Source organism: Bombus pyrosoma, linkage group LG8 (genome assembly GCF_014825855.1).
Source record: "Bombus pyrosoma isolate SC7728 linkage group LG8, ASM1482585v1, whole genome shotgun sequence".
Classification (NCBI taxonomy): Eukaryota; Metazoa; Arthropoda; class Insecta; order Hymenoptera; family Apidae; genus Bombus; species Bombus pyrosoma.
In genome coordinates, this window is record NC_057777.1 from 6,628,786 (window position 1) to 6,656,446 (window position 27,661).

The following is a 27,661-nucleotide window of genomic DNA, read 5'->3' on the forward strand; positions in this document are numbered from 1 at the left end:
ATCCACGGTCTAACTGCAACTCAATTGCAATTCTAATAGCAGGCTCTACATGGTCCGCGCGAAACTCGTTTTGGACAACGAGCATCGACCGCGCGAACGTACTAGCAAACGTGCGACAAGTCGGCCAAACAAGAAACAAATACGACTCGTTAATTGTTCATAACATAAAGATCCTCGTGACCGTTTGGAATCGATGAAAAAACTCGTTCGAGTATTGCGAAACACATCTACTTTTATAATACACATGAGACAGCGTGGAAACGAAGGGAAATAAAATGTAAAATATTATCAAGGTATATACAGTAGCTGACGAAAGTGCTTGAACATCTGCCATAGAATATTTTTACAAATATATTTACTCTGCATATTGTATGAAATTTTTTAAAATTTCATTAACATTGTAATGGGACAGGATCGTCGTAAAATTCAAAAATGTATATAAAAGTTGCGAGATATTTATTGCAAACATACACTTAATAAAAATTTAATATACAGCATGAGTAGCAGTTTAGAACATATACGTAATTAGTGCCGTCGCTATATTATTATTTGTACTATTCTTTTACGATAAAGGTACTTACCGGGTAGTAAGTGATCCATTTTTTGAGAATCGAACATTAATCGTATATTTGATTAATGAAATTGTAAAACTTACAAAAAACGGGTTTAATTATTTTCACTTCTGAAAGGTTTAATGATTCAAACGCTTTGTTGATTTTTACTAGGTGTATGCTTGGGAACAAATATCTTGTAATTTCTATATACATTTTCAGATTGGTTTCTAATTTGACCAATATAATTACGACAATCCTGTCTCATCGCACCGCTAGTGAAACGCACTAGTGAAAGTTCAAGATCTTTATATTATTATAGCTAGATTATTCTCATTTTGATTCAAAACGTTTTCGAGTATTTTACATGTGTAAGATAGAGGTTCGATTAAGCAGAGGTTCAATTAAGTCACTGACAAATTATGTTTCCGTGATTCTTCTATTTATGATAGAAAAGAAGTAACACGCGAAAAATTTAGGAAAATTCCCGCCGACCTCTGTAAAAACAGAGCTGTCCGAGAATCACTCGACGCGGCTCGCAATTGATTACATTACACAGTCACGGTCGACTTGTTGAGCTTCATTAAATCGAGGATTTCATTAAGCTCACAGCAAATCAGGCTAACATTTATTCCATCTACTTTGCCTCCACTTGCGGCTCATTCTTCGTTCGTTTAAAATCAAAACGATACGATGTTCTCTTGAAACTCTGTTAAAAAAGTTAGCTGATCATTTTCTAAGCTTAATTAACAATTAACAGAATAGATCTAATTGATCCAACTGATCTAATAATCCTACAGATATAACTGTTTTTTCTCTTTATCTATTAATCTTTTATGTTTCGTTCAAATAAGGATTGGTAAAATATGAGATTATAGTAGTAGCTAAAGTCTACAGTGTTAAATTGTCCATTTTCAACATTATTTGGGGAAAAAACAATTGATCAGAAGTCAATTGGTCGATAATTGACATACTCCACAGATGATTCGTTGTTCCTAACATTCATCCTAAAGGAAATTATAATTTAATCAAAGTTTGTATTTAGTTTACAAGTTTACTGTACAAGTACAAAGTTTGTAATTTTAAATTATAGCTGAACTGTCCATTATATTGATCATTTTTTCAAATTAACCAGTCGTTCGTTTATCTGGTGAATAGTTTGGTCCTACGAGGACTAGTTAACTGAAATTTGAGAAAATGTTATGGCAAAGCATATGGCGAATCGCGTTGATCGAACTGAAATGGAAAATCGATGATTCCTCAGAGCCCCAAAATGCCATCTGCGGGAACGGCGTTGTGGAGGATGGCGAAGAGTGTGATTGCGGGTGGGAGGAGGACTGCAACGACCCCTGTTGCCACCCTCAACGGCTTCATCATGCCCCTCACGAGGTACCTTGTCGTCTTGCCGATGGTGCAGTGTGCAGTCCCAGTCAGGTAAGTGGCAGTTTTCCTTCATTTGCTCAATGTCCAAATACGTTCGTTTCCCCAATGCATCGTGATTAAGTCTAACGTTCTTCCTACAACGTGATTTGTTCCCATTCGACGTAACATCCTTGCTTGTTGATCGTTCCATAGAGAATTCTATAGAAATAACAGTATCGATCGACTACAAAATATCAGACTAATCCATTAAGAACTAGGCAGCGCACAATTTGTCATGATGTTGTAAGTACCTTAATTTCTTTTGTAAAATTATAGAATCTAGGTAGAAGAAATATTAGAAATATTAGAAGAAATATTACGAAAATATGAAGCATGAATTCTGGAAATTCCCTTTCGTAGCCACAATGTTAACTGACAGAACTAGTTAATGTACATTGATCGAAAGATTAATAGGTTAAATTCTTCAGTAGTTAAATTATGGAGTAAGTTTTCATTTGGAAAATGGCCAGAATTGATTTAGAACAAGTGACAGTTGGGTTGAATGAGTGCACAAAGTACAGGGGCAAACTGAAAGTTAAAATTGCATTTTTGAAGAGAAAGATGTCAAATTCTTGCTTACATTTGCGCTGAAATATTAAAACGCTACGGTAACGGCGGAAGCTGCGAGTTTTCTAAGGTCTCCGTGGAGAGATATTTTTACAGACGTTGCAAATACGGTCTTTTAGCAGCGAGCTCCTTTGAAAATTTCGACAGAGACTCATTTTCATTTTCTACGAAAGCTACACGCTGAATATGTTATGAATTTCTATTGAATATCTTGAAAGCGTAATGTAGGAAACGAAATGCGAACGTGCAATGCCGACTTTCCCTGTGAGACGCGAACCAATTTTTCCAGAAGACGTTCGTCATCGATTTACTTTCATTACCTCGAAAACGAACGCTTTTATAATTTTCTACTGTTTAGCGATTGGTCAAATTCAATATACTTTAACAGCTATTTTTACATAAGTTCCACTTTTCGTAACATTCCATAATAATCGAACGATTAGTATATTCGTAAGAGATTACGTAGAATGTTATAAACTATGTTACACACAATTATGTGTAATATATACTCCAATCTTGCTCCAGTTTTATGTCTTCATAAGAAAAATCTTCTGAGAGGAGAAAAAAAGACATCTAACCAACACATATCCAAGAAACAATCTTTTTGATAAATACTTTGTTTTAATATTTGTTATAGATAATGTTGATTGTTTATGCATCGATTATTCTAATTATTTGTCGCTGATAGAACAAAAATAAATCCAAAGAATTTAAGCTAGATAGCTGACGAGGTCATTTTATTGATCTGCCTAGTCCTATCCACCTCTCTTGGTATTTTACTCAAAGTTTTACAAAATACACATAATTTTGTATTGTAATTACTATAAAAGCTATTAATAATAGCATTACAAACTACATGGTTAAAAAAGTATACAAATTTATTGGAATACCTAGTGGAATTACTAAGAGTTCAAACAATTGTTGTTGCAAAACTGGCAAAGATATTTTAATCCTGTTTGAGTCATCAGAAAGAGCGAAGCTTCCTCTGTAGAATGCTTTCCGTTTCACTCCGGTGCGACGTAGCGTTGTTGGAATATCGTCGTATGAAGAGAATCGAATTTTTCGATGATTTTGTATCTCTGTTTCTCTCGCACGCTCGCACGTCTCACGTATCTCGTTCACAAAGTAACAATTTCATGTTGGACGGTAGGTACAGTTTATCTGATCTAAATATCACACCCGTGTCAATTTTGACACCAAATTTGATATAACATCGAAAGATCGTTTTTTGTAGCCTATATTGGTCAAACATATTTTGCTCCTTTCAATGAGTACCGTAAGCTGTTAAACTTTCAGAAAGTTTAACACCCTCGACTCCGATATCATCACGACTGATAAATAAGAAAAACTTCGATTTAGAAGCAACCACTTCGCGTACTTCTTCCTGACCTCTTAATTATCCACAGCGAAAGCCATCATTTTTCTCCGAGCTAACCTACATCATTTTTCCCCCTGTATCCGACAGAAGCCTGTAATGGATGATTCTCGAAATAAAATAGAAGCTGAACGCGTTCGTTCTCAATCCTCTTACGTGTAACGTCGCTAATTAATAACGAGGCACGAGGCACGTTACGCGACAGGCTATGCGGTACGGACGTATCGATGTTTATTAATGATACACTAAAGCCGTAATTAAACGCGAAACGTGCCGTTACACGCGTCTCGTCCCCGCGCACGAACCTCCAACTCCACGTTAATCCAACCAATGCCGATCGTTTGTTCCAACGAACCGAGCAACTTGGATCCTCTATACCAGGCATGCGTTGGGTGATTAAACGGTGAGCCAACGATAATGAGTACAGGAAATCCGGCGCATTCGAAATCGAGACGGTCATAATTTATGCAACCATGAAGTTCGACGTTCCTTCGGGGGTTTCGGGCGATCCCACGCACAAAATCGACCCTGGAAGCGGCGAAACACGGAGTTGGATATTGTTACTTACCCACGATCATTTTGTCAGGTTTCATGGACGAACTTTGGGATATGAAATTACGAGAGAATGCGGGAAATTAATGGGAAATTAATGGAAGTTAATAAAATTAGGGGCCACGGATATTTGTCCACTTATAATCTATGTATATTAACATATCAAGAGTGAAACCGTGAAACGTAAAAATTGTAGAAACTTAACATTATTGCAAGATGCAAACTAAATAAATTATTGTTTTATTTATTTAAGAAAAATTATTAGAATAATCTATTATATATTGAGATGCATTACAGAACAGAAAGTAGTATAGAACAAAGTAGCATAAAGAATGTAATAATAAAAACTATTAACTATATAATATCAACAAATTTTAACGAATCGAAAACCGACGAAATTATCAATGAACAAAGAACGTAACAAGAGAATTCGACAAAGAGGTATAAAAATGTAATGATAAAAAATATAGTCGAACAGTAGGAACAAAAAATTTCAACAATCTAAATGACATTACGTGTTTAAAAAAAATCTGTTCAACCACTTAAGACCAAAGAAAGTAACACGAGGAACAAAGGAGAAAGGAACTAGTCAAAAGATTGAGTATATATACCGACCGATAAAACCAACACAATACTGGCTGTGAATACAAGGCCATTTTCCAGGAGTACAGCGAGAACGAGCACTTTTCTAGATGACGGCGGGTCGTGTTGGAAACTACAATCTCGTACATGTACGATTCTTCGCGCTCGAAGAAACTTACTGATCACGGACGGTCATGAGAGAGAAAGCTCGCGAAGTTGGAGAAAGTAAGAGAGAAGAGAATTAGTTTCCAGGTATGTTCCAAGTCTCTGGGTCTCCCCTGGTTTCTGGATATGCTCGGCGTTATTGTCGACAAGGTGCAAATACACACCGATGATGAGGTTTAATTTTCAATGTTGGCCGACCCTACCGTCTGAACGTCGTCGTAGACGACGATGACGGCGATAGCGTCACCCTGGCGTACACTGGCGCATTCACCGCCATGCTCGTAGTATCCCGGAAAACGGGACTAATTAATCAAACTGAAATCGAGGAGGCTGCTATCGGCTAGGAAGCCTCGGCGAAGCACGAATGGGAAACTCTCCGCGAACCAAAAACAATTAATCTTGTTATATTGTACGAGAGGAAACGTTTGATTCCAGAGTTAGTAGATCGTTCTTTCGAAATTTCGTGGATGAACATCGATATTGGTTCGCTTCTCTCGCTCCTTCTTTTTATTTTTTCTTTTTTTTTTTCATCCGCTTGATGGTGCTTTTCCCTTCTTTGTTTCCTCCGCGGTACGTTGCCTACGTACTAATTAATGCACGAACTTGCAAAGTCCGAAATGCTGGCAACGAGGTTTTCAATGCTGAAAAATAATTACAATGGCATTGTTCGACCGACTTGGCAATTGCCGCGTTTTATCGCCTCTTTTTCATGCCCCTCGTTACTAATTATGCGCGTAGAGACCGTGAATAGACTGTAATTTTAAAATACTTCGTTTCTGATGTATTCACCCCTGTTCCTGTTCCACTGGCTCGGCATTATGTCCCGAGAATCGACTGCGGGCCTGTCCCGTGATTCTTCCCGGACAATCGAGCGCAATTACTCGCGGATTTTTATAAGTTATAGCTACTAAAAAAGGCACTATGGCCCCTAAACTGGTGCTGCACGGAGATTGTTTTTATCACGATAGCATCACGCCTCACGTTCGCGATGGTTTCTGGCTGCAGCCGTAGCGTGTGATAAACCAAAGATACAGGACAAACCGAGAAGAACGATCGCGATCGGTACCACCACCGGGGTGACATAGGCGTGACTGAAAAGTAAAAAGAGCAGAAGCGTGAACGGGTGAAGAAAAGAAATAGCAAAACATCCGTGCAAGCAACGTTCGCGGAAGTCGATGCATTAGGTGCATCACGGGAGAAAAGTGCCGGATGCAAAACACGTAGATTCGTAAAGCGTGAAGACGTAGACGAATGGACGACGTCTTTCCCCGTTCCTCGGCCAGGTTGAACGACGAGGACGATAAACAAGAGGCAAAGAGGTAGAAAAAGGATGAAGCAAGGTGCTGGAAGAACCAAGCAAACTGTGGACATTAAGCGTAAGAGCTGAGAGGTTGGCAGCAGGGGTGGAATAAGAATGGTGAAGAAAAAATTGAGAAAGATAACGAAGGAGGTGCAGGGTCGAGACTGATGAGAGAACGAGTGGAGCGGAGGGTGAGAAAAAGTGCTGGAAACGAGCTGCTAGCGAGGAAAGAAAACAGGGGACGGAACAAGAAGAAAGATAAATAGTGGAGGCAAAGGAAAACAACCAGGTACTAGAAAGATAAAGCAGAAGGAGCATGTTTGCGGGGATGGAAACACGTACAGCTCGTAAGATGGGAAGGGTACATTATTTTCGATGGCGATTTTAAAGCTCGAAATTATTAATAGCCGGATTAAGATGATCAGTGTTCGTTTTCAGATGTTTTAGACATCTTATTTCGCTAAGGAAGAAAAAAGAAAATAAGCTTACGATCTTTGTTGACCAAAATTATAGCACGATTAGGAAGGCAAAGTATTTTTAGAATATCGGAACGATAATCGTTAGTCTCTTTAAAGTTTCTAGATAGTTTCATATTCATTTATACTCAAGTTTGAAGGCTTTAAAATTAGACCTTTAAAAGATGCGAGCGAATTCTAGTAACAACAGAACAACTCGTCATTTCACAAAATATTTCGAATGTTTGTGTTCGTCCACAGACGCTCGCAAATGGTCGTCATCATTGTATATCATGGGGAGAGACAGCGTCATCGTTATTCTCGAGAGCATTTTAATGAATATACGATGCAAGCGTTGAATGTCGAGAAACGATCTAGCTATCTCGGGAGATTCGATCCTTCAAACGCGGAGTGGTAATGTGACTTCCTTCGGTAAAACGAATCCCCCGCGTTCTATTTTCACGAGACGGGGTTTTGCTGTTGCACACAGCCAAGCAGACACACGTGCATAGCCGCGCTTATATTTGCGTTTCAATCGTGACACCTATACGTGGTTCATTTTCCGAGAGAAGAACATCTCGCGGGATCGCAATCTCTTATCCTTAATGCCATCGCGGAAAGAACGCGACACCGTCGAGAATATCGGTGAATATTCACCCCCTCGGCGATCCCTCTGTTTTGCGTCCTTCGCTCGCCAATATTCCGCATTAACTCGCGAGAACGCGAGACAGATCCTATCTCGAGCCCTTTATTCGCGAAAAAAGGCAAACGCTTTTTGATTTGCTCCATATAATTGAACATCGTGGAAAATTCTCCTCGATCGATCGAAGAGTTATTTTAAGACGAACGATATATCGATCCGTTGGGATACTAATTTTTCACGTTAAACGTTTTCTATAAATGTACTGTGGCTACAAAAAGTATTTGTACACCATTGTACCTATTATAGCACTTATATACTAATTGATTTAGTCGAAGCATATTAAGTTTCGCATCATTTGGTATTGACTTTCGTATGACTACACCGACCAAAAAAAAAAAAAAAAAACGCTTTATTGGAAAATAAGTGCAACTTTTTGTAGCCACTATACGTATCTGTACGGGAGACTCAATCGACATTTCGATTTTGCTAGTTCACAAGTGGGAAATTATTTCTAAATGTGCGGTGTTCATTTAACATCCTGTGCACAATGCGATTATTTACATGGCAAATATCAAAGGATAAGTGATTTGGTCTGGTCATCAAATATTTCTATACAGCTATGTCGAACAGGATGAATTCCATCAGGGATGATTCGAATAATTCTTCGCTTCGTTAGCCGCAACATTTTGCTACATCCGCAGCGGCAATTACTCGAGGACGGAGTTTCGTGATTTCCCGCCATTGTCGCACCATCCGCCTCCTTCGAGTAAGGAATTCTTGCTATTGAAGTATTGAAATTCGATAAATTGATTCGTTTCAGTCTGTGTTATTACGTCTCGTTTCGCGAAGACCAAGATTCAACGTGAACGTAAGGTTCCAGCCAAGAGAGCTGCTTGATTTTCGTTATTACATGTTCACTATACAGGTTCGTGTAGATCTGTGTGTGTGCGTGTGTGTGCGCGCGCGCGCGTGCCAAGTAAATTCGGACTTTACGCCGCAAATAATTTTCGCTCCTAAACTACTTTTGCTTCGTAAATATTCAAACACTATGACTCAGTTTGGTAAGAGTGTATGAATCAATAATGAATTATTAATTAAACATGACTACCTTAGAAGCACTATTGTTTGTACAGAACCAATAGATTACATCCAAATTAAATTGCCTAACTAAAATTGCTGACTAAAAGACGTTTTATTATTTAGTACCCTTAGATTAGAATGCACGTCTTAAATCTTCATCAAATGATAAATTTACGTTCTTATTTTTACTCATGTCCCAAATCTAAGCTCATATAATATCATCATACCAATATTTTATTCACGATAGTTAATAATGAAGATTTGACAATTTCATCTGACTAATCTTCACTTTAACAAATCGATTCGCCCGTAATTTTACAATTAAGATGCGCCTCGTATGAACTAAACAAGTATCTAGATCTCCTCTTTAGAATTCTGCTATACTTCCGTACTTTGAATAATTCATTCGAGAATCGTAAATAAAAAATATCGCAGAGAATCCTTATAATACGAATAAAATGAATCATAAACGGTTTAACGCGGGTCTAAGAAAAGTTCGAAGTTAAGTCTTAATCTTTTTAAGCGAACTTTCAGAATCTCTCGTAGGAATCTTGTATCAGTATCGTCTACGAAACTTCGCCGAAGTTATGACACAGCTGATAAGACTAATTAACAGGATGTACGATTACGTAAACATGGACTGAAATAAAGGGAGGGTTGATTATGCGATCGTCGAGTAGATTTCTCCAGCAATTTAAATTTCAAGGCTTATTCTCAATCTTCTCAAAATTGTAACCCTTATGGGAACGAGGCTCTCTCAGCGTTCGACGATACATCTTATCGCTCGTAATTAAGAATACCCAAGATAGACGCGGGTCTAAATAAAGGGCAAGACTCTTGACGTCGACCGCGCGGTCGAGGCATTAAAGCAATCCTAAATCTTCTTGGGAATTGCAGCTTCGCAGCCGTTTAGAGATAAGTCTTATCCTTCTCTGATTGAAAACGTTAATCGCCAACTTGGAATGAAGCATGCTTTCTCTTGGATCCTGATATAAAGGCGTGATTAAACGCCGTCCACCCTTAAGGGAAATTGAAAATCTTTTCGAATCTGTAATTGGCGAATCTTCCTCGAATCTTCCGCAATCTTCCCGACATTCTCTTTTTCCTTTTCTCTTCTCCTTCCTATACTTCGCTTCGCTTTGATATGCTAAATTACGTAAGGAGGAAATAAATAAGAGATAGGGATAATAATAATAATAATAATAATAATAATAATAATAATAATGATAATAAATAGTAATACATGAAAACTACAGGGAACGAACATGAGAAGTTAAACTTCTACGAAGTAGTAGAAGTCTACTTTTACAAGAAAGTAATTTTTAAACTCGTCGTCAGTACGAAAATTCTCTTTTTACTTGGTCGTAGAGCTAAAAATGTGTTGTTTACTTACTCGGAAATACCTTCACAACATATTTAAAGATCATCGAAATCAATAAGGTATACCTAATCTAAATAATTACCCATAAAAATTTATGTTGAATTTTTTCTATGAACAAGTGGATCCAGAAAGTGACGTGTTATTAGAAGAGAGAGAGAGAGAAAGAGAGCCGAACACAGGACTGGATTTCCGGTCGACAGTAATATTCTCATAGACTGAATGCACTTTTCCATCGGGTTATTTATTTTTTTGATATATGCACAGATCGAGAATACATCCACTTACATCAGCATCGAATTCCTTCCGCTGCTTTCCGTGCCAATTCGTTGAACCGGAAAACGTATCAGACCGAGGAACCTTATTTTCCAAGCATCGGCTGCCGGTCCCACGGGTATCCTTCTATCAGATATTCAAACCGTGGATCGTTCTTATCTGCACGTTAAGCGAAAATCATTCGATTCGTTTAAACGTTTCCCCGTTCAGCATCCGACGAACCTCTTTCGTTCGCCGATTTAATTAAACCGAAAATTGTCACGCTACGAAATTCCCTGTCTCTATTTCTCTCTTGCAGTGTCTTCCGACGCGGACCAGTTCTTCGATACAAGAAGCTAACTTCACTGTAGATTGTAGCAAGAATGTTATTAGATTCGTTTATTGGAATTTCGTGAACCTTCCGTATGAAGGGAAAGGTGTTGCTAGAATTAGAGTTCCTACGTATTGAGTTAGAATCCTAAGTGAAATGTACGCATGTTACGTCAGACACAATGACATAATAATGCTTTGGAAGCAATTTACTCGATACAACGCTTCCAGGATATGTCTCAATTAACAAATATTGGTATTAATCGCCTTGGCATTCTCAATTTCATTAAAAAAAAAAAAAGAAAAGGTAAAGAATTATTTAATGTTTCGAGCGGTCTAAATTTCTAACTGGATTTTACTGGATTGCAATCTTTTTAAAAACGCGTCGCTATTCAATTTTCTCGCGCGTACATCAGTAGTTTGGATGTAATTGCGAGGCAGATACAGCAATTTCGCAGATGGAGGGCTGGCAAGTTGCTGGTAAGAACGAGAATCACGACCCTTCTCGCAGACAACGTCTTTAATCGCCAAATGCTTTCGTAATATCTTGAAACGCGCGGCTGGAGAATTTCAACAACGGGTCAAAAAGACCCCAACGATTCCAACAGAAGCGATCTTCCTAATATTTATCATTTTCTAGCGAACGATTGAAAACATACACATAGCCCCGAAGAATGTAATCCAATGACGTCAAATTAACAGTAGCTGTTTCGCGGAACAATTTCCATTTCAATAAAAGCTATTAGAAATATTGCTGAATTTATCGAAGATAAAGATTCGAGTGCCCTTTAACTTTTACCTTGCCGTACAGATCAATGTCACGAGGTTGTCGAATTACTTGAATATTTATCGTCTAGAGTGGATCACGGAACAGAAAGAAAATCAGGGAGAAAGTTTCTCGAGCGTAAAATCACGGTTTCGCGAACTGTTCGCACCCTCGTCTTCCCGAATATTTCTTCGACGTATTTGCACGTATCACCGCGGGACCAACTCTGAAACTTCTGCCCGTTGTTCCCTAAATTTCATAAATATTCATTGTCGCGTGTGTGTTCTGGCAAAAGTGGATTTTCAATACAGCGACACGTATACAATAAATTAATGCATGCAAATTCGAATAACATTAGAAGAAACGTTCTCATTGTTAAACAAATAAATAGAAAATAAAGAGACCATAGAAATGGAAAAAATCAAAGAGTCGATAGCATTCTATTCGCGTATTAGCGGTTTTGTAGCCAAACTTCCAGCATATTCTCGATGCACGCATTGATTGCTAATTATTCACCGGTTAATTGCAGTTTATTTGTTAAAATTGGTACATACCACACGTCACTGAGTAATGTAATAGTTATAAGCTTAATCGTGCATTGAAACGTACGAAACAGAGTAGATTTATGAGCTTGTTGCAAATATGAAGCTATAGTAAGCTAATAATAATGAATATTATCGCATTACGGTTAGAATTTGTGATTCGATACGTTACGGGTAAAAATACGCGTTCAAGTATCAGGGATTTTTTTCATGTGTCACGAGAATGACATCGTCATACATAGTAACCAACTGTGTTATCAAGGGTCTTTTCATATGAAAAATGGCAATTCAATCCCAGCGGCCATGATAGCGTAATCGATAGGGTGCTTGATTACTGTGAAACCATGGTTCGAGTTCCAACACGGATGGATTTCAAGCGCCAATTGCATTTTTTTCAGTGAATTTTCATTACCTTCGTCGAAAGCGCGTTGTAGACACAGAGCAATGTATGGCGCAATTTAAAAAATTGGAAAAGAAATTTCCAGTATGAAAACAACGGAAAAAGAAGATACGACAATGAATTCTGTGTAATTATACAAAATAAATTAAAAGTAAAAAAAATTCACGGTCGAAATGGTTACTGGAAATGAATAATCCCACTTTCAAAAAGGGAAAAAATACAAGAACAAAGAAGCGCAAATTACGGAGAAATAGGAAAAACAAACAAACAAACGAAAAAATAGCGGAAATAAGGCGAGAGAGTGGGAGAGAGGGAAAGAGAAAAAAACAGTCTTGATATTGCGTTGCCCCGAATTCTCTGGTGCGCACTACAATGTTGCCCATTGTTCTGTCCAGAAAATCGCTCGAAAAATCGAGATATTGTTCCTGGTCTCGCACAATACCCCCCGGAGTGGAACGCGTTCCAGCGAACCGCGCATTATCATCGACACGCGCGGCGAAATAAATTAACGAGCGACAAAGCGGCAGGGCCCGATAACCCGCGCACGAGTCGTTGAATATCGCTGCGGATCCGTTTAAAAAACAACGTCACGCCGTACGTTGCAGCAGACGGGACGGTGAATCATGAATTTTCGATCGGACAAAGGCACAGCCGACGATCGGCAATTATAAAATTGCCATCACTCGTTAGGAAACTGCTGCTGATAACGCGCGTTTGGTTATCGCTTCCGTTTCGCCGTTCTGCTCCACTTAATCGTACGAATTTTCCACTGTTTCTCAAGTTGTAACGTTGTAGAAATTTCGATACGATAGAATTCCTTTCTTATTATTACAATAACGACGAAATGATTGAATATTCATCATTCTGGGAAATGTGTCTCACTTTTTCCATTTTACCGTTTCTTTAACCAAAGCATACAAACTAAACAAATATTCCACGTAACCTTGAACGCTTCTTTCCTTATCTTAGTCTCAGAAATATTCTTCCCACGCATTCCTAGCGCTTAAAATGCAGTCATTCGCCATAAACAATCGCGCGAAACTTCCATTTCCCGTGATATATCGCAGGAAATACCATTCTGCGTTTTCCAAAAACCTTTCTTTCTATGCACTCGGTGTTCCTGGATACACGTAGAAAGGGCCGTACATGCTAATGCATACTGCTCAGATATAACGTATATACCGTGGCGACAACGTGTATAGTCTGGCTAAAAGGAAACAGAGGGGCTTTCAAGCTACCGAAACTTAGCGTGGACAATACCTGATACAGACCTTGAAAGGTTCACAATGAAAGCGTTCTCCTTTGACACATCCATCGTACAAACAGCTTCGTCATATTTTCAGACGACCTAAAAAACGATCGAGCGCGTGCCACGTTTCCAACTGGACACGGTATACACGGCGTCCTACTCTCTTTCTTTTTCGCTGGTTGCTTCCATCTTCCGTTACAGGACAGTGTCGTTCATCTCTCGCTGGTTGTTTCCAGGGCCCTTGTTGCACATCCGGCTGTACTCTGCGCAACGGCGATAAGTGCAGGGACGACAACGGTTGCAGGGACGCGAGCTTTTGCGACGGCCGTGGTCCCCAGTGCCCGCCATCCATCAACAAGCCCAACAAGACCATATGCAACGAGGAATTCGTCTGCTACATGGGGGTGAGTCTAGACGTTTCCGTCTGCTCTCTTGTTACGTGCCGCTCCTTTATCTTCTGCTGAATTTCTGTCTCTTTTCGGAACATCTTTATATATATATGAGAGATAGAAAATATTCCTATTACAATACTCGTTATGTCATTTAGCGAGTGAAGCAAATCTCTGTGTGGCTTCCAATTGTCTAGTCGCGTCTATGAAGATCTGAAGTTACAGAAACAATTTTAATTTCATTATTTGCGAGACTCTGATTATAACATAGAATATACGGACTTTTCATTGCTCACGCAACTCTAACCGAAATAAGAATAACAACAACAATTTCAGCAAGTCTCTTTTTAGATTCATCTCATTCCTTCAAAAAGTGTCTTAACATTTACGAACACAGGGATATATAAATCGAAGTTTACAGAGCATGAAAATCCACAATAACTTTGCCTGTCGCACTCTATTGGTGTTGAAACACGTCATGACGCTCAGCTTTATGATCGCAGATGATCAAGCAGCGCGAAACCGAGGCGAAAGCGAAGTGCCGCTATATCGCGAAATACGATCGTGTTTCGTCTAAATTATCCTCGCGACGAAAATGAGTCCGTTGCAGCGGACGATGGTGACTGAAATTACGCGGAAATTTACGATTTCCTAGCGCGAAGCTAGCTGCTTGTCTAGTTACTTATTCATTGGAGACTGCTTGCCATTTTCTCGTTCGTAATAGGAACCAGTGGAAGGCTACATGGTACACACGATTCTAGAGTTACACAACAGATACTACCAAAAAGAAATCGAATCGTTTTTCGAGACTGATTAAAAATAACACGCGATAGCTTCGTGCAGATGACTTCTCTAAATTTGTATACATTGCCTCGAACTATCGTTACAATGTTCACAAAGCTCGATGAAACCTTTCATATTGATGGGTTTGAACAAGTCATCTACAGAACCATTAAATGGTACCTGCTACCAGTACTGTGAAATTAATAACACCATTTTCTCTGTGACGGAACACCATATACAGATGACGTTAAAAAAGCCAGAATCGTGAAAAGGAATACGTAGACGTTCTTTGAAACACAATATCTTCGCACCGGTACTTTCCTTTGATAAGATTTGCATTGAAATTTCCATTAGTCATCGACTTTGGGAGCGCGAGAAAATCCGTGGATCTTCGAAAAGCGAAACCAGCAAAACTCTGCTCGCATGTAGGAAGCTTACGATTGGTTGTGTTTCTGGAAAAAGAGGGAAGAATCCACGAGGGAGTGATTTCGAAATGTACGCGTGGCATTTTCTTACGCGTAGCTTCCTCTTTCTCCACGAGCGCGCTTCGAGTCTCGAGGGTAGATTTAAGACTCCGGCTGCCGTGCGCACGCACACCCGCAATGAAATACCCTTCAGCCCACGGTAGCACATTCATCTATTAAGAAATCTTGAGACTCATCCCCCGCCCTTGTCGATCGGGTCGGAGTTAAACCGCGTGGAGAATACGAATTAGACTCCGAGAGAATTTTTCATTCTTCCTAATGAAATTAATTTCGGGAGAGAGGAACATCGGAGGGATCGAAATTATTCATCCATCGAAGGTATCGTTCGACGACTGAATATAAATCAAAGGTATCAGGAAATCTGGAAATTCATTTGAACATATGGAAGTTAAACTGCGTGGAGAATATAGATCAACTTGCAAGTGAATTTTTTTAACAAAATTACTTCCACAGTGAAGAAGTCGAAATAGTTTGAAGTTATCGGAATTATTCATTGACAGCAAACCGTCTTATCTTTTTACATTCATTCGTCGAGACAAAGGTGTGAAGAAATCTCGAGAGTCCGCCAAGAATCAAAATTAAATCCAGTGGAGAACATAGATCATCTTCCAAGTTTTTCTAAGAATATTAAATTCTACACGGAGAATATCGAAATTATCAATCTTCTTGCGTCCACTCGTCGAAACAAAGCTATCGAGAAATCATGGAACTTCCTCGATCGAATAGAAATTAAACTGAATGGAGGATATAAATTAGCTCGCAAGTGAATCTTTCTAAGGGAATTAATTTTACGGAGATACATGTCGAAAAGATATGAAACGATCGAAATTATCCATGCATCAGAGGCCATTTTCTTCTTCGTACGAGGAAGCGAACAGTGGACAGCGGTGATAACGACGGAAGGTTATTTCCTCTAGTTGTAGCTTCGAGTAGAAACATTCGATTATAGTCAGCCAAGCGGAAAATGCGTTTCAGCCGCACACGTGCAACAGTTCGACGGTACGCATCGGCAGCTACGAATCGATACTCCCGAAATACAGGCTTTCTAATCTGCAAGTACAATAACGAGCGAGAGAGGCCGAGACGGGGGCGGCCGGCTGTCGATTGCAATTTGCTTTGCTGTTTCCGTGCCGCGCTGCCTCTCGCCATTGCTCGACAACGACCGTTCTTACCGTCACGCAACCATTTAAAAAAGACGCAACTTTACCTTCCGAAATAATTGACGGAAAGGTGCAAAAAATATCTAAAATTCGTTGTGGTTGAACAAAACGACACGAAAAAGTCGTGTTTCCAAATTGAACAAATAGAATCTAAGTATATATTTATTTCATCTATTGAACATTACAATAAATACTATACATTGATTGTTTTACGTTCTTTACGTATTACGTGCATTCTGCAATATTAAAATTTCTAATTTCCTATAAATTCATAAAAAGTCCATAGTCTGCGTATCAGCCGATTATTACGCTATAGTCAACGCATTAACGGAAGATAAAGTTAAATTAAACAGTCCGTGTGTTGTTTCCTTCGTCGTACTATTTCTAGTTTCCAACTAGTCTCATCCCGTCTCGATGCATGTTAATCGATGGATTAATTAGTCTTTTATGCGGACCCACAGACACGTCAACATCAACTTGCGTAACCTGTTTGTAACGTATGCTCCCACGCGACCTATTTTTCATCGAAGGATTTTCTTTTGTTTTCTGCACTCTATTATCGTCGTGTTTGTTACATTGCTGTCAAAGGACATAGCTCGTTTGTTAGACCAAATAAATAAATAAATAAAGCACGATAAAGCCAAGGCAAACGAGCAACGTGGCAAACCATTGTATCAATTACACGCAATCTATTCGAACGCAGCGATCATATCTTGGAAAATTACTTACACGATAGTCCGTATTGCGGTATGAATCGTCTTCAACGAGCCAAACAACGAAGAAAGGATAAGACGCCGCGTATCGTGTAGGTGCGATTCGGAAGAGAACAAGGTTCGAGTCGCGAGCTTATCTATCTTCGGTGACCCTGCTGGAAATTACCTCGTATTTAGAGGTTTATGCACGTAGGCTGACACTTTATCGGGCTCTTGCATTGCTTGCAGGAATGCACCGGCAGCATTTGCCTGGCTTACGGCTTGGAATCCTGTCAGTGCATCGCAGGGCCCGTGGATCCGCCGACCAAAAGCTGCGAACTCTGTTGTAAATTGCCAGGAGAGGATCAACCGTGCCTGTGAGAGACGATCGTTGTACAATACGCGGTTTCACGCGAATGTTCGTGTCACTCGTTTCACTTTGCTCCAGGGGAAACTCTACTTTCACCCTCGAAATAATTACCTCCTCTGTGTCTAGAGAATTCCAATTAAAGAGATTTGACCTTGCGATAACTATATTCGATTTTCAGTTTCATTTTGGTATTTCGAGGTTGAGCTTTTCCAATATGAAACCTGTGACGATGAACGTTCGCAAGAATTTAACTATGTATATACAACGCATACAGTGACTACAAAAAGTATTTGCACATATCCTTAGTTTCTAATGAAGGATTTCTCGCTAGATTCTACTTGATTCTGTTCTGTCTCTATTTTATTTTCACGGTATAAAATTTTTGCATGTAGAAATATTATTCGGTGATTCGAAATTTAATAAACTCGGACTCAAGAAATTGACATGTAAATATAATAAGAAATTCAACGGTATGCAAATACTTTTAAATAAAGATTCTCACACTCCTTTCAACGAGTAGAAACCTGCCTGCGACCGAAAATCCTTCCTACATATCCTTTTCTTCGTTACCTTTTTACACGACGAAAGCTTAGTCGACAAAATAGAAACGAGTCGTTGTCTAAATATCAAAACGACCAAGCAAACCAGACGTCATTGCAGGTGCATCTCTTTACAGATCATCGTTCGCATGGAATTCAGCGCCTTACGATATTCCTGATATGCTGTCGAAGCCAGGCACACCGTGCAACGATTACAATGGCTATTGCGACGTCTTCCAAAGATGTCGAGAGGTAATGACACCGCTCAGACTTTTCCACGAACCTCCGACGTTTTTCAAATCAAAATATCTCGCGTGTCACTCGGACAAGAATATTCTCTCTGCATCTTTCTGATTACTTTTCTAATTATAGAAATTCTATTCCAGGTGGATCCGAGCGGACCACTGGCAACTCTACGAAGACTTTTGTCGGACGCTACTCTAGCGAGTTTTCAACGCTGGATGATCAATCGCTGGTATATTGTTGCAGTAACCGTTGTTGTCTCGCTGTTAATCGTGGTAAGTTTCGACTCGTCTATTTTTCGTTTAGTTTCATTTTTTTATTCCAACAGACGAAGTATCGTGCTTATTTTTACCATTTCTAAGAGAACGTGATAATTTTCCAGTCGGTGAATCTTCCAATCTGAAGATTTCATATTGATTGTAACACTTTTGAAATTGACAAGGGCAAGGTAATTTATATAAAAAGTGCTGAATTATTACGCTACGATTAGTTTTTTCCTTTTCTTCTTTTTATTATCGAAAGCTATTTGGAACAGATCGCGTCATAAACACGTCGGAAATTCGAAAAAGGAGTATCCAAACGTCGAAACAATTCGCAAATTTTCGAGTCCTATTAACTTTAACGCCTTCGCTATTCTCATTATTGTTTCAAATCCGAGAATATTGCAGTTTGCGATAAAATATATTCTCGTGTTCACAGTCGTAACAAATTGATCTCGAAAGCGTGTGGATAATGCAGTTGCGTATCCAGGGCAAAAAATATCGTCGACGTATCGAATACCCACGCGAAGCCAATTACCTGTCTTGTCAATTAAAATTTGTACATACGCATAAAAAACACCAGGAACAGTTGCGCGATCTCGTTCTCCTGGAAAATACATACACATGTTGCGAACATCACGCGGCGAAAAACGATTCAATTACACCGATGTTTTCGTTCTGTTTGCCCGTAAAAGCGCAAGAACATTTTTGTAACGTTTAATACGATCGAACAATGAGTCAGTTTGTTTTATTCCGTTTAATTTCGGCCGGAGCGCGTGAGTGTTTATGATTAAAAAGGAAAAATGTACGGTAAACATCAAAATTTACTGAAATAAATTACCAGCTTTGATATTTAATTAACAGTCTTCTACCCTCTCCTTTTGCAGTTTACCCTTGCCATACATCTTTCAATAAATATTTCAATCGAAGATTGCGGGGAAAAAGAAGCACGATTCCTTCGATTATTTATCCGAACTGTATCGACATAAGGAAATTAGGGAAAAAGTATAGAAGAAAATAGATGGAAGGGGTGGAATGTTCTCGCGATCGCGTTATAAAACGACGATTAAGCGGAGGAAGGTGTCGACCGAGATATATTGTAAATTCAATTGCACGCAAGTTGGCCAACTTCCGAGCTGCGACGGCCGCGAAAGCAGCCGGAAATTCATCCGGAGATAGGTTTAAAGTGGCGACGGTAACGCGACGCCGCCACGAATTATATTATAAACCATATCCCGTGGGATCTTGCCGGCGGATAATGCAACCGCAAAGTTTTTCCGCCCCAACATCGTCCTAACGAACATACTCTTTCCCCTTTCTGTTTTTTTCGTGACGCGAATTTGTCCGTCAAGTTTCGTTATCATTTAAATCCGTCGTAGCAACCAAATTATTCCGCGTCGCTTTCTTTAATCCAATTAAATCGTAACGATCAGGATTTCTTTAAATGTAAAACCGCATTGTGTGTTTTATGCCGCAGGCGCTCGTAACGTATTCCCTGAGCAAACGACGCAACAGCCGCGTGAAAATTCTGGCAAGCACAAGGGATCAGCTACACGCGATTTCCGAAGGGACGAACGCGAACGACGAGCCGACAAGGGAGCGTTCGTCCGTGCGGAAGGTACAATCTATGGACATTTCGTGGCTGAAAAGGAGGATCGTCGAAACGATGAAGAGCATCGCGTCCCCGAGAAGGAAGAAGGACGCGTCCTCAGAGGCGAGCACGTTCCTCGCGCGCATTTCTCGACTGTTGGCCAGAAATTCGGCCGTTCGTAACTCCGAGGAGAAATCTTCGAACGAAGTGGAACAGCTGTGTAGAAACAACGTGGATAAAACGAAGGAGGAAAGCAAGAAGAACGGAAGCAAACAGAAAGATGAGAATGAAAGACTCATGGTGGTAGTTTCGCCAGAGAAGGAGACCGACGTCTGGAGACGAGTCTGTCTGTTGTTCGTCGGAAGTCGCCGTAATCGTGCAAGTTCCTCTCCAACACGAAGAAAATCGAACAGTGGTGAATCGACGCGTGCACAACCTTGGAGAAAGGCGGTTCAAGTTGAGAAACTGTGCACCGGTTCCAAGGTGATCGTGAGTTCTTGTAGAAGAGGAGACAGGTGTCAAACGGAGCCTCTAGTGGCTCCTGACACTCCGGACACTCCTGGCGAGACTTCAGAAACGAGAAGTCAGACGTCGGATTTGACTGTGTTGCTCTCTGATAGTTAGTTTCGAAGGAGGAAGTATCGTGAACTATTACCTGAGAATCTGAGTGTTTATTTTCGCCTGGAACGCCCATTCGCGAGTATTATCGTCTGTGGTAAACATTTATTTCGATTTTACAGTTGATTCTGCTATTCCAACAATCCTCGTGTTTTAAGTTTCCACTTTGTTTTCTCTGACGCGCTGAAACAGCTAGCTGTGTAGTTCCCGAAATTACGAACTGAAGGGTTGAGAACTGTAAGAAGATACTTCTACAATAATTCTACAAGAAATCAAAAATGTTGATGAGAAATAGATTTGAGAAACGACGTATCATTTTAAGTGTAAATATTGTACAGAATCTTATACCGCTATCGTCGTAGACTACTTTTTAGAGTAAGGCCAGCAAGGTTTGCGGAATCGAATGGATTGTTGTAATTCATTTTAGTCAAAGAGCACTTCACCTAGAAGCGGACCAAACGTAGATGGAAGATCGTCCAGCGCTGAACTTCGTAGACTCGTGTATATAAAAAACAGAACGATTGTTACTGTATAATAAATCGTGCGTCACCGTTCATTATTAACTCGCAATTAACTCATCTGTGTTGCCATCATTCGTCGATTATAGATATTTCGTTAGCTTACGGCATCCCTCGTTTCTTTCTCGAAACTCAATTTATCATTCAAAAGCCAAGTTGATCAGCTCTACTTCTTGTACATTTTTTAATTTATTTATCCAATTACGCGATTAACGTTCAATTTTCCAACGACAAGCAATGCACTTCCATAAATTCCATTATTGCAATGAAATTGCATACATAATTACAAATTTCAATGCAAATTTTGAAAGTACTGCGTTTCGAGTCTCATTACGCAAATTCATTTCTTTATGAATACGATTAAAGAAGTGAAACGAAATTAAAGATTCGTTTTATCCACTAAATATTACAATGAATATTATATTTTGAATATTTTACATACATGTATTTATGGTTCACTCGTTACTTTTCCCGACTTCTCAACTTACGAAGGTGGTTACTATGGCTTCTGAGTGACACGTGTGTCAGACATCCTCGACCTATACTACTTGAATCTATTTCTGTTGAGTAACACATCGAACGTACACTAAATCTAAGTATGTATCTATTTATTATACGATAATATCGCTTACTAAGAAGTTATAATTTGTTCGATAATAACTTCAATGTTAAATATTTGACAAATTTTTCCAAGGATTTCGTACCGCCATAGCGAATTATTTTGAGCATATTATTATAACGTCTCTGTACGTGTTACGTCGCGCAGGACATCTGCACGCCAGCCCTCGCTACCTGGCCGCCAACGGTCAACCTACAGCCATCCCGATTCTCAATAGACCCAATGACCCACCATAAAGACTGCAAATACTTCTCGAATTAGAGAATTCTCCAGATATGCAATTAGACTGGCAAACATGTGTGGAGACAATGCAGCTAAAGGCTAATGTCTTTACGGTGGGTCATTGGGTCTATTGAGAATCGGGATGGCTGTAGGTTGACCGTTGGCGGCCAGGTAGCGAGGGCTGGCGTGCAGATGTCCTGCGCGACGTAACAGTACGTTTAAACGAACGTTTCCTTATTATAGCTGACGTTAATTAAAATAATAATACAAAAGTTGATTATAATTCTTACTGTACCTCCGCTTGAAAGAAATGTAACATACCTAAATATGTAATAAAAAAGGAGAGTGAACGTTTGGAAAAAACTTTCGTGTGAATTAGTTTAAATAAAAATACGTTCGACTTTGCCAACAAACTGTAAACATGAATTCAAACGTTATCGACGTGTGACTGTTCTATTAAGCTTCCCATCTGCTGGTAACTTTTTAAAGTATCAACATTTTTGCAAGAAATTCCTTGCCTAGCGATTAAATACTCAAAATGAAATATGAAAAAGTGACAGTGAGTTAGAAGAAAAGCCTGAGAATAATTTAGACAATTTATTAACATTCTAAACGCGATTATATGTCAAAGTACAATGTTTATAAAATATCAAAATCAAAATTGTAGTCGGTATTACTGTAAAAATCGTCTATGTAAAGCTTGAAATATGATAATTTTATATGTAAAACTATATCTGTGAAAGCAAAATGGAATAATAGCAAAGTTATCGACTGAAATTTACCGAGCGTAGTTTCGTTTCCATATGGAAGAAGCCGACCTAACCACGGCGGGTATAACACAAAATGAAAATTGAAACGAAGCGTGCCACGTATTAAAGTGGCTTAGCAATTTAGAAACGACAAATATGAATCTTCTTTTAATAATTTACAACTCTTACATCACCTTTATCCATCTCCCAACATTTTCCATTTTTCAAACAGGTTGAAGACGAGATTCCAAACAACCATTCGAATATCATTTTTTTATTAACGTTTTATCAGTTACAATTTTGATTACATACATATAATGTAGATTTTTCTTTAAACACATGTCGCTATAATACAAATGACGAGGATAAAAATTTGGAGTGCGTAAAAATGTAATTAGATGACGATTTTTTTTCTTTTTTGTTTCTTTCTTTCATTCTTGTTTTCTCCCTTATTATCCCATTGGTCATGGCGATGGGCCAACTTTGAATGTATATTAATATAATATACCGAGCTGGCCCATGTCCACTAAGGGTTAAAGTTTAATTATTTCTTACGGTCATATCTTTTTTTTTTTAAATCATCCCTAATTCGCTACTTCGTTTCACTTTTTTTTTCTCTCCTTTATACAGTATAATCAGTGCACATCCGTCGCGCAAGACTGGTCCAGTAATTAGCGATTGACCGATGCGCTGATCAAGTGAAAATCTCGAATATTGTTTACACCGACCACACAGGCACGGATTAGCGCCAAATTCAGAGGACAGGATATTTACAGATGAACAAACGGCTTGCCCAGGCGTTCGTCCACTCGCTTTGTGGACCTTCTACTTTATATACACGTTCGGTGCACCTTCTTTCTCGTCTCTTTTAACATTCTTTCACCATTCCTCGCATCGTTCACCCCTCGAGCCTCGATCAATAAATACCTATCGATATATCGATTCTCCGGAGAAATAAAAATTTGCAAAAATAAAACAGACTTAAAGCAACGAATTATCCTACTTGCATCCCTAACTGCAAACGTTGCTTTGTGAAACAAGATACGGAGCAAGACACGAGGAGTTCGAGTACCATTCGAATTGCCACTAGTGGCGAGAATTAAATACGAAACTCGGGCGTCGTGTCGGTTCAAACATTCGAGGAACTAAATGAGAAGAAGAACGCGTCGAGGTTCGTGAATTTAAAAAGCAAAAAGAACGGAGAAGCTCGACTTGTTTTGCGACGGTGTTGGAAGGGAAACAAGAGGCTGGTCCTCTGAACTTGGAACAAAGATAAGACTCGATTTGTATACGAGAACGAGTGGTATCTTTCTCTTCGTGTATTTTCGTATTTATATATACTGAACTGATTGTTTTTAAATAATTATGTACTTGTCACGTATCTGCCCAACTACGGAAGTAAAGAATAATTGCAAAAGAGTGCGAAGCGAGTTTACTTGCATTGACATTTAAATAATTGTCTATATCTTATCTCTTGATTCAATGCAAAGAAAATTGCACAGTATAATAACACTCTATTAAAAACAACTCAGTGATATGAAAACACTTCTTCTGGTAAAACACAGTAAATATAACGAACTGTAAAAGTTTATAAAAATTTATAAAACACTGATCGTTTAGTGTCGAAACAGTCGATGACTAAAGTATAAAAAGCTGTACGAGCAAACCGAAAGTTTAAGACGTAGAATCGAATTTTTAAAAGATTTAAATACAACAAAATTGATGGTATCGTCTATTTTTTCGCGAGTCTATAGAAATGTTGACGAAAAATTGCGAATTTCTCCATAATCGAGCAGATCTGCAAAGTGGAAATAGGATTTACAGAAGCAGACACTAATCGGCCAAGAGCGTGTTCAATCTCGTCGATTACCTCTCCGTTTCCCAGCTCGAATTTCAGAAGATTCGCGGAAGGAAGAAGGGTATTACCGTCTGCAATTCGGCTGCTCAGTCCAAAGGCCGCAAATAACGCTTTCGAGTAATTTTTGTTCCTATCCCTGAGCCAAAATCTACTTGGGACCTTTCTGACTCAGGACCGATGTCTTGCTTTCATTATCTTCCGTGTAGGTGTTACAGTTGCCGTGGACGGAAAGGAACGATCCTTTTTTCTGTCGAGAAATCGTCTTCTCTTTCGGGTAATTAACAACACGAATGATAATAGTCGACGTCGTGAGTCCTGGTTCTCACGAACTCTTTACAGGCTAAGGAATCTTCCGCGAATCTGAAGACACGACGAAGTGTTGCGTTTCAATGACAGGATGTGATTTCAACTGGAGAAACGAGAGAATAGATTGAAACATCTATTTGGGTGTTTCATTCGTAGGAGCTCTGTCGATAAGCGTCTTCGTAAGAGATAAATTATAACGAAAGAACGTAATTAAAACTACGAAAGGATACATAGTAGAAACATTTTCTCTTTCTTTTTTTTTTTTGGTAATAGAAACGAAACAAAGAAAATTAGTTCTGAAAAATTGTACGTTGAGAAAGGCAGAAGAATCAATCAACGAGAAACATCCTATTGTTGACGAATTAGTGGGAGATCCGCTTTCAAAGAATTTTATTTTCGTCGGATCCTTAGAAGCTAATAATCGACGGTAATCGTCTCATCGTGTCCTGTCCCTTCTTTTTACGCAACGTTTGAAACTGATTTGCATGATTTCGATACTCGGTCAAATGAACTAGGTTGCCAGGAGATGGCAAAGATCTTGGTTGGATCCCTGACTCGCGACGAATATTATTTTACAAAAGGAAAGGAAGGTACAACGGACTAAAAACGCAATCGTCTCGATCCTCGCCACGTCCTGGCTTTACGTTTGTACATTCTAAACGAAGCATCGCCAAGATTCGCAAAACGCGAGCAACAAATTGGCGAGAAGCTAAAGTACGACAACGGACGATTCAATGAAACAGTACACACGTACGTAAAATCCGAATTCGTTTACTAGCAGAAAAATTTACAAAGTTAAAGAATGTACAAGGGTTCGCGTGTAATGGTCGCGGTATGAAAGCGAGAGAAACTCGACAGAAGAAAATGGTTTTCGTTGGAAAATTGGTCGATGCTCTTCTCGTTGGCAAAGCATTCGGTCCTCGCCAGTGCGAGAACGCTTTCTCGCTTGGACCTTTTGATTTTTTCTATTTCTCTCTCCCTTTCTTTTGTTTTTTTTTTTTTCTATTTTCTTTATTCATACAATCCGACAGAGTGCGACGACGAGGCTAAATATCTGATCGGACTGCGTTCACAACCTCGGGCTATTACTCTCCGGCTCAGTGTGTGCTTTGCAAACAATTAAAATTTGTTTCTTTATTATTTTTATTACGTTATATCTTTCGGTTCTTGTCTGTGTTTTCGATCTTTTCGATTTCTGTTTCTGCCGCTTTTTTTTATTTTTATTTTAAATTCAATTCACGTTATTAGGGTATAATAATTAATTAATTGATTAATTAATTAATTATAATAGTGTCATTATAATTCGTAATAATATACAACATTTTTCAATAGATCATTTATCCTAAAACCCACCGCATGCTCGTGTCGAAATAATCGGTTGCATTTAATCCTGCTCTCTCTCCCTTTCTCTCTCTCTCTCTGTCAAATCTATTCTTTCACACTTAACGCACGCAAATTTCATTCTTCCTATCAATCTTCCAAGCAATCACATTCACTCTTCGATTCACATACACCAGTTTTCCCTCCTAATAATTTCACTTGCCTGTATTAGAGAAGGCGTTGGATCAGGCATACTGAACTCTCTGATTAAGAAACGCACACCGTTTTCGTTCTCCTCCGATCGTTTCCTATCTTTCCGTCTTTTTCTGTTTCTTCGCACACTTTCACGCCGTGGGACAGTACTGGCTTCACGCGTAACTTACCTATCTAATTCAATGATTCGTAGTCGTAAGTGTGTGATCTCTGAACGTGTGTGTACGTGTGTATGGTATGCGCGTGCCTAGCTGTTTCGTTTCTCGCTCGCTCCACTCTCGCTTCTCTTCTCAACCGGCTATTTTATTCTCTACCTCAAAGCCTTGTTTCATTCGAACGTTCTCTAGCGTATCGCACAGCCGAATGACCAAAAGAGCAAAATATCTATATTCGCGGGACAACCGCGACGTGAACGGCTCGTTCTGGCAGAGGTGAAAGTTTCGCGAGATATGGCCGCCGCGCCGTTTTCTCCTCCATTCCAAACAAACGGAACAGAATAGGAGAACGACCGCATGGGCGCAACGTGTTCTGTGTCGTTCTCCGGTGTATAGTGTGACCATGTATATCGTGCATGACGCGTGTTTACGATGACTTTGTACATATTTCGGAAAAGTTTCGCTAACGTCCGCCATCGGACCGCCGTTGCGGCAACCGGCGAAGCGTGTATCTCAAGTGCAACCACCCGAAAGCGCAGAGTTCATGGACGTGATGAAACGCCGACGTTCGTGCCCTCTCCCCAATCCCTATTGCTTTCGTCGATCTTTCCTTTTTTTTTTTTTTTTTTCGCAGCATCTACTGACAAGTAAACCGTCGATATGGATCATAGACGAAGCCTAACGTATCACGATTAAATTTCACGTGAATCAATCATCCTGAAAATCATCGTGACACGGCCGCGTTACATTCTTTAACTATCTCGCTGGCTAACAGAGCTGTACAACAGTTTAGCCCGTATAGTGAAATACCGATAAACGCATTAACAATGGCTCGAATTCGTTTAAATTTTCTTTTCAAATCGAATGTAGTTCGAAGGATTTGATCATCCTCCGTTCACAATTTGCATCGCCATATTTATGAATTCCTTGTTTAGACACCGAATTCATAAGTCGGATAA

General features: G+C 39.3%; 1 protein-coding gene across 4 annotated transcripts in view; it reads left to right on the forward strand.

Moving 5' to 3' along the window:
* The window catches only part of LOC122570335 (disintegrin and metalloproteinase domain-containing protein 10-like), a 163,426-nt gene extending 136,095 nt beyond the window's left edge, over positions 1–27,331 (forward strand). For 3 of the 4 annotated variants that reach the window (XM_043732504.1, XM_043732503.1, XM_043732505.1), the window contains 6 exons: positions 1,816–1,985; positions 13,849–14,016; positions 17,371–17,498; positions 18,168–18,282; positions 18,417–18,548; positions 20,011–22,060. In XM_043732504.1, coding sequence (XP_043588439.1) covers positions 1,816–1,985; positions 13,849–14,016; positions 17,371–17,498; positions 18,168–18,282; positions 18,417–18,548; positions 20,011–20,748 — 1,451 coding nt within the window. In that variant the 3' untranslated portion in view covers positions 20,749–22,060. Of the gene's footprint in view, positions 1–1,815; positions 1,986–13,848; positions 14,017–17,370; positions 17,499–18,167; positions 18,283–18,416; positions 18,549–20,010; positions 22,061–22,344 lie in introns of those variants that run through there. The other variant, XR_006317789.1, reaches the window with a different exon arrangement.
* Positions 27,332–27,661: the final 330 nt, after the last annotated feature.